Below are 8,094 nucleotides of genomic sequence, written 5' to 3'. Positions count from 1 at the left end.
CAGGCTTAAGCGGAAATCTATTACACATATGTTGAATGAACTCCATGATCCCAAAGGACCAGAAAATATAACAACACTGAAGACATTTTTGATGAAATATGTTCTGTTTATGGGCATAATGAAATGTCTTTTTCGAAAGTTATTCGTTGGTTTAAGAAATTCAAATGTGGGTTAGTTTCAACAGAAGATGCACCACATGGCCGTCGGCCGAAAACAGCAACGCCTGCCAAAATGGTTGCTAGAGTGAAAGATACACCACTAGGCAAATAGCTAGTATAGTTGGCATCTCATTAGGAGCAGCTCATACAATTCTGAAACGTAATTTGAAAATGAGAAAGATCTGTGCCAGATGGATTCCCCTTCTGTTGACAGCTGAGCAGCAAAAAGGCACGCGTGCAATGCGCAACATTGTTGCTTAAACAGTTTCCAAATTACAATGCACGGTCTTTCGCAAATGTCGTCACTGGTGACGAGACATGGGCTCATTTTTTTGAGCCCAAACGAAAGATTCAGAACAAAATATCGGCAGCAAGGTTTGGCAAAAGACCATGCATTGCAAATGAGTGTCAAGAACGTAATGTATGTCATAGGGTTCTGCCATTCAGGTTGCTGTACCTAAAGGCAAATCCGTAAATGCGAAAACTGAAGAAATATTTCAAAAATCGAAGACCCGCAACTGGTTTGGCCAATGTCAGATTGCTACATGACAATGCGTCATCGCACAAGGCGTCTATTGTACAAGACTTTCTGAAGCAGGAAAAGGTTGTTGTGCTCCCTCACCCTCCTTATTCGCCTGACCTTGCCCCGTGTGACTTCTTTTTGTTCCTAAGGCTAAAAAAATACCTTTCTGGTCGAAAAGTTGTGCAGCGTAAACATTTCAGTGTAACTGATAAATTGTTTAAGAAAAAAATGAATAAAAACTTTCACAATGCAATATGAACATTTTCATAGGTTTCCTAGAAAAACAGCCCGACCCTTTACTACACGTACATTAATAAAATGCATTATGTAAAAGACTGACTGAAATGCGTAGCTAATAAAAAAAAAATAGTTTCATTGGAAACACGCCTTTGCCTTTTCCAAATTAAGGACGGTTAAAGTTATATAAAGTTGCCATGACAACACAGTTCATATTAAGACTTAATAAAAAAGAAAAACATCAAATGGGTTTCCTCTATCTGTATTTCTGTCTACCTACCGGTTTCATATCATAATCATCAGGGCAGACATATAATTTTATAATTATAATATATACCAGACATTAAAACACAGTAAATTGTATAAATAATGTTAATAAATACCTTTAATTTTATTTAATTGTAATGAAAAATATGATTTCATACTCATCTAACATGTTAAAGTATTATTACTTATGTTGTTTTTTTTTTTTTTAATTCAGGATAATGATCTATGTTCAGATTTAGTGCCAGTTATATACACTTATATTAGTAACAGTATCAAAAATTGTTATAAACATAAATTCATACATTTAAGCCAAAGTATTTGTGAAATAACAGGAAAGACAATATACGAGCACGATTTGTTTAGTACATTATGTATAAACTGACTAAATCGTAGTAAAAGGACGGTAGTTTAACAATATTTTCAATAATAAAGACCTAGGTATAAAGCAAGAAAATTCAATAGTTTAAATTAGATTTGACATTTTAAAGTGGGTAGATATTATTCTTAGTTTTGAGCGTATGCCATAACACGCTTAATGTGATTCAGGAATAAAATTGACAATACCTTGATGAATGTATATACTGGGAGGGTTAGCATGGAACATGTCCTGTGTGAAACATGTGAATATACAAAGAGACAAATATTCGTAGTATGCAGGTTATGTAATGTGCAAATGTGCGAGGAATGTTTTCGACACCATCGTAAAGGGAGATTATGTAAAGAGCATGAATTTACAAGAAAAGACGCAAAAAGAGGCTATCAAGATAGAAACACATGTCAGCAACATATAGATGTACCTTTGAACTGGTACTGCTCAACACATGATAAAGTCCGCTGTGGCGAATGTTTGTTCTTTGATGGCTGCACAAGTTCATGTCAAATAGAAAAAATTCGAGATAAAGCAGTGACGTTTAAAGAGAGCGGGGAATTTACGGCGCTTGCTGTAGAGGTCAGCAAAAGAAAAAAGAACACCGAACAATACATTAATAACACAGAGGCCATGAAAATATCTATCTTGGAAAGGCATGACAAATTCAAGAATGAGGTCGAAGCATGTGGAGATAAGTTGGTCAGTCACATAAAGAAATTGGTCGAAAGCATGCTTCAGGAAGGCGATGAAGCATTTCATAAGAGCAAAACAGAAATATGTCTGCTAGAGAAAGAATATCGCGGCATAGCCGAAACTATTTCTAGTATAAACAACACAATTCAACCAGAGGGTAAACATCCATATAAGCATTTTATTAACTCAGTAACATCTCGGCAGAAATTGAAACATATCGATGAACAACTTCTTAAATTGGAACAAAAGAAAAATATAAAGAATTATGAATTTTGCCAACATCCGAAAGTCGAAACGGCAATAACGGATTGCAGAGTATTAGGCACAGTTAAAGAGCTCACAGTTATGGGGAATGAACAAGGTAGGAGCCCTGTGTTCTATATTTTGCAACATACAAGCTCGTACTATAAATCCATTGCCTATTATATTGAATTAATTATGCGACATTTGAATTATACTAAGAACAATTTATGTCTTGAATTACTATGTGTTCTTCTTAAGAACAATAGAAAGTAAAGAAAATGTGGCTTTGCGTTGTGTTGCCACGAATGAATACAATTATACTTAAATTCTTATTTATTTTTAAACGTGTTTATTAATAAGTGTTCTATAAGAAACGTGTGTAAAGAAATTTTAAACACCCATGGTATAAAACAATTCATGCGGATTGTACAGTCCAAAATTCAAGAAATATCTAGATATCACAGAAAAAGCATGGATAATCCATTGATTTCAATGGTTTCTTTCTAATGTATATGACATAAGACATTTACGCAGTAAAAAGGATATAATAAAAATGTGTAGTATTTGTTACATTTCTAGTATATCCGAGACATTTTCTCAAAAATAGAAATAAAAGAAAAAAATCACGAGAGTTTTGGACGTTCTAAAAATTTTTTTTTTTTTCATGTCAGTTACGCAATATTCTATGTACTGATATGAAAATATAAGAATATTAAACCAATATGTCATGCATTATTTTATAGTTTACTTCAGTTCTTGGTTCTCATAAAAATTATTTGAATACCATTGTCAAATTGGTCAGGCCCTTATGATCGCTGAAAATGATAGTCTAGAGTAAATGTTGAAGTAGATTAATGGAAAAATAAAACAAAATATCTATTAAGGGAGTTTGCGGGTGTTCTACCACAGCTGATGGTTCAGAATGTCTCATGAAGGCCCCGTTCAAAATTTGAGGTAACCCCATGGGTTAAATCTCACCCAACTCTTTAACGCGTATTTTTAGAACAGACATCCCTGTAACAGTTATGAAATGATACATTTGCCAATGCTATTGAAAATACGTCATAAATACACTACGCAAATACCGCAAAAACAATATATGGAAACGTGTCAGAGGTATGCATAATCATACATATTTTTGCGGTATTTGCGTTGTGAATTAAGGACGTATATTTCCATAGCATGGGCAGATGTATCGTTTTATAATTGATACACTAGTATAGTGTTAGAAGAATTTACCAGGAATAAAATATCCTAATAAACTATCTATCCTCCTATTATTTCAGAGGAAGAAAAAAACAAAACTACTCTGACGAAGATTGTAAAAGAATCTCAGGTTCCAATACCACAGGTATGGAAATTGTAATGGACTTTGTGTTATTAAGGCGAATATCAATTTGATGTTTTCATTCCGGATATCTGATGATGATGAAATAAAGATTTGTTTTTTAAAGATATCCGATGACCATCTTTTACTAACATATCTTATCTTTAGATGTTTGCTACAAATGGATTTTATTGATGCATTAACTCTAACCACTAGATCCTTTCGGACCATCCAAACACCTTGTTAGGAATCCGACTCATTAACATCCGCAGAATATTAGCAGACGTTTTAAACATCTTTTACAGATAACATATTTACTCGATCCGAAGAATGACGTTACGACAACGAAGTTTGCAAGTAAATTCGAAGCTCTTCTGGCAGGTAGGATCAAAGTTGTTCATACCTTTTCGTCGGACCAATGTAAAGGCAACTTACCAATTGCTCTTTTGTGCAGACCACAGACAGAAAGGGAGTTTGCTGAAATAGAAAGCATACTGAAAACAGTACCAGGTTATTGCTTACTTTTATTTTCTAGTACAATACATTGTACATGATGGATTGTATATTTTTTGTCTCGTTTTCTTGTTTCTTTTGGCCAGACAATACCTTTTACAGCTTAGTAGGGAGTCAGTGGCGCAGTGGTTAGCAGGTTGGACTACAACGCCAGCGGTCCGGGTTTGATTCCCGGTCGCGGCTGATATCCCGACTAGTGTTCAGTGCTGGGTGATTTCCTTAAATTGGTACTATTTTCACCAGTATCGGCATGGACTGAATGTTGGAGAGGTAAATATGACACCTGTCTTGGACTCGGCTGGAAATAAGTTGTTCCATCCATTCCAGGAGGAAACTTTCGTCGACTACCAACGTTAAACAAGAAACTTTACCGTTACCTTTACCTTAAAATGTTTGTTTGTTTGTTTGTTTTTGGTTTAACGCCGTTTTTCAACAGTATTTCAGTTATGTAACGGCGGGCAGTTAACCAAACCAGTGTTCCTGGATTCTGTACCAGTACAAACCTGTTCTCCGCAAGTAACTGCCAACTTCCCCACATGAATCAGAGGTGGAGGACTAATGATTTCAGACACAATGTCGTTTATCAAATAGTCACGGAGAACACACGCCCCGCCCGAGGATCGAACTCGCGACCCCGCGATCCGTAGACCGACGCTCTACCTACTGAGCTAAGCGGGCGGGTTACCTTAAAATGTACTACAACAGACATTCTATAGGTACATTTCAAAAACTTATTCTTGATAATGTGGTAAGATATACTTTATTAATTAAATAATGTTTTAAATCATAAACAAACTGTTACACAATTTAAATATATCTTATTAAATCAACAGTTCAATCGTGTATTATAAAATACTGGAAAATAAATCAAGTAATCCTATTAATAAATTTAAGCTTTGTATTATTTTTTTTTACAGCCAATATGCATGAAAGGGTCGCAGTTATATACATACATGTTGTCAATGACAAAGCAAGTTTGCCGATTGTCCCAACAGCAAAGAAAGTCAGTGAGATAGAGAATATTGGCATCATACTAGATGTTATGTTTAAAGACAGTAAAATGCCTACATCAGCGATTTATCCTTGCAAGCACACAGACAAAAGAAGCTCGATAGAAGCGTTTGTAGATTTCGTGAATCTCGTTATTCAAAGAAAGTAAATGATAATAAATACGCTAAATGGATTAAAAGTAGCTAAAAATTATGAAAATGACGTTAAGATTTAACAAAATGTACAAAAAGCAGTGCAAGTTTAGGTTACTGTCCAGTTAGGTCCAGTAAAATTCATTTAGAAATGTTCACTAACCAAGTAATCACTTTTAACAAACATATTACATAGACACACACACACGCGCGAACACACACGAAGACACACACATTGCATGTAAATTGTAAAACCGTCGTTTGCATTATCAAAGTAACATAAATATATGAAAGTAGTGCATAACTTCTCCGTTATTGTAGATTATGCAAATATGAATGGCAAATGTTATTTAGTACTCAGAGGTTGTAACAACATTATCCGTCTGCACGCATATTCAGTGTACCAGCACAGAATAATTACAAAGTCATCCGTCAAATCACCCTGCTCTGTGGCAGCAAACTGAACAGTTGTTTACACAATAGGACATCAACATGACATTATTTTCTGGTGTGTTTTGGAATGCAGGGATGTTGTAAACTATCATTAAATATTGACAACATGTATGTAGGACTTGTCACAGATCGTTATCTACTGTACAGTCTGATCTTTATGCACATAAACAGCGTACATCAAAACTGAAAATTAAAAACACATGGACATGATGGACATGTCAGTAAAAACGATCTCCATTTTTTAAACATCCAGTCAACTTATACAAAAGGAAAACTGCAAACACTGAAACACCAAACAAAAAGAGGTTTTTTACTTAACAAATACGAATAAATAGAAAGATTATGGAAAGCTGCTTGAGCACCATTCTAACATGCTAAATGATAAATGCCATACTCCTGCTCTACTTGTCGGGACAATTCATGTAAGCATTATTTGTTTTGCCATGGCAATAATTATTTATCATTTGACAATTATATCTCGATGTGATATTTGAGAATTGACGTTAAGTATTTCGCATTTGTCGATTTTGAGGCCAGTGAGCCGTGTTAATTCAAAATGTTAGATATTAAATGCCGAATAAAATGCTTACTTGTATTTTAAGGTTTTTATTTGTATTTTGAAAGAAAATCAGTATTTGGTATTGGATTCTTAGCAACACTTCCATGAATGAAACCATTTCAACAAAATAGCAAATAAAGTGGACGGATAAAATAGGATATCCAGTACATCAAAAGTGAACAGTGTATGTATAACCTTTACACACAAATGTTATCTTCACCCCTGATAGAGAGTAACCTCAACAGCCATATTTGTCAGCTGGAGATACTTCAAGTTGGACAGCATGTACATTATAATTGTTTTCTAATCAAACGCTCAGAAAAATAAAAACAGTACCAGGTTATTGCTTAAAACAACATTCCAGCGACTATAACCACTCTTTTTTTAATATTGAAAGGGTGTTTCTCCTTACATTTGAATTTCAGTCTCTGAAAAGGGATCATTCTCAACGAAAAAAGAAATACCTTTATCAGTTAAACTCGGAGGTTAAAAAGCAGTGTTAATTTACTACATTCATAATGGATTTTTAAGCAAGGCGTGCGGTCTTTAGTCATTTAATCAAACCTTTAAATCCGACGCAACAATGATTTTGAAAGGCAGTGTTAATAACTTTGAAGCAATCGCCTCTAACTGCTGTGGGTTCAAAACTTTGCTATGTAAAATCGTTCATGTAAGGCTGTAGTCGAGCTGGCTTGCGAAAGACAAGTGGTTCTACTCATGTGCCGACCCGTGATGAATCTTGGGTCATCCTCAGCCATCAAAAGCTGGAAAGTCGCCACTGACCTATAATTGTGTCCGTGTGATGTTAACTATATCCCTTTCCGCCCTCCACACCCCCTTCGCTGAAAATAAAAAAGAACCAAATTAGAAAATGCTAATATGTTAAGGTGGCCGCCTAAACAATACTATATCATTAGTTATTCTAAATGTATTGGATCAAGTGTACTTCTATGTGTCCTAATTATAGCTCATTGAAAATCTTCCTTACCTGTATATTCATGTTGTTATATGGCGCTCAAAATCTGGTCATGTCGTTTATTTTCTGACAAATTCCGAAGTGTGAAACACTATAAAAATCCATAAAAGTGATAATCTGTCATTAGCGAATCAGGAAAGCAATATTATCTTTTGAAAGAACTGTCATTAGTCACACTTCTACAATTCTTACCGAACGAAAAAACATGTCATAATACAGTGGCTTGTATTTTTTGAACGCAGAAAAAGATTTGTTAGTTGTCCATAAAAATTGACTTAAGGACGTATTGTAGAATTTTGGGCGAAATATTTCCCAATAACAGAATTTCTTAAAACTTTGGATATTGAAGGACAATCATCTAAGATATAAAATATGCAATAAAATCATAGGTCACCGGCATTGAAAAAGGGTTATCTGCCCTTGAAAACGGCATTTCCCCAACACAGAATTTTTAAGAGACAGCTGCACCTGTACATTCCTGTAAGTTCTTGGAAAATCACCATTAGAGCTAGAAAATCTAACATGTTTAATCTGGTACTTCGTTTTTAGTATTAAACACTTTGCTTAATATCTAAAGGAAAATGAAAACAAAATATAAAAATACAATCTCCGTAATTACTTACGCTTAAATGC

General features: G+C 34.6%; 1 protein-coding gene across 1 annotated transcript; it reads left to right on the top strand.

Moving 5' to 3' along the window:
* The first annotated feature begins 1,093 nt into the window (after window positions 1-1,093).
* On the top strand, window positions 1,094-6,521 carry LOC128554007 (uncharacterized). Its single transcript, XM_053535210.1, has 4 exons — window positions 1,094-2,609; window positions 3,778-3,842; window positions 4,124-4,328; window positions 5,249-6,521. The coding sequence occupies exons 1-4, from the start codon at window positions 1,754-1,756 to the stop codon at window positions 5,488-5,490; spliced, it is 1,368 nt and encodes a 455-aa protein (XP_053391185.1). The 5' UTR covers window positions 1,094-1,753; the 3' UTR covers window positions 5,491-6,521.
* The last annotated feature ends 1,573 nt before the right edge of the window (window positions 6,522-8,094 follow it).

Source organism: Mercenaria mercenaria, unplaced genomic scaffold, assembly GCF_021730395.1.
Source record: "Mercenaria mercenaria strain notata unplaced genomic scaffold, MADL_Memer_1 contig_4630, whole genome shotgun sequence".
NCBI classification, from domain to species: domain Eukaryota; kingdom Metazoa; phylum Mollusca; class Bivalvia; order Venerida; family Veneridae; genus Mercenaria; species Mercenaria mercenaria.
The sequence above is the reverse complement of the archived record's forward strand: the minus strand, read 5'-3'. Positions and strand labels throughout refer to the sequence as shown.

Excerpts from the sequence above, each read along its gene's own strand:
- LOC128554007 (XM_053535210.1), top strand. The coding sequence starts at position 1,754 with ATGAATGTATATACTGGGAGGGTTAGCATGGAACATGTCCTGTGTGAA. Across the intron at positions 2,610-3,777 it reads AGTTATGGGGAATGAACAAG|AGGAAGAAAAAAACAAAACT; the intron begins GTAGGAGCCCTG and ends CTATTATTTCAG. Across the intron at positions 4,329-5,248 it reads CATACTGAAAACAGTACCAG|CCAATATGCATGAAAGGGTC; the intron begins GTTATTGCTTAC and ends TTTTTTTTACAG.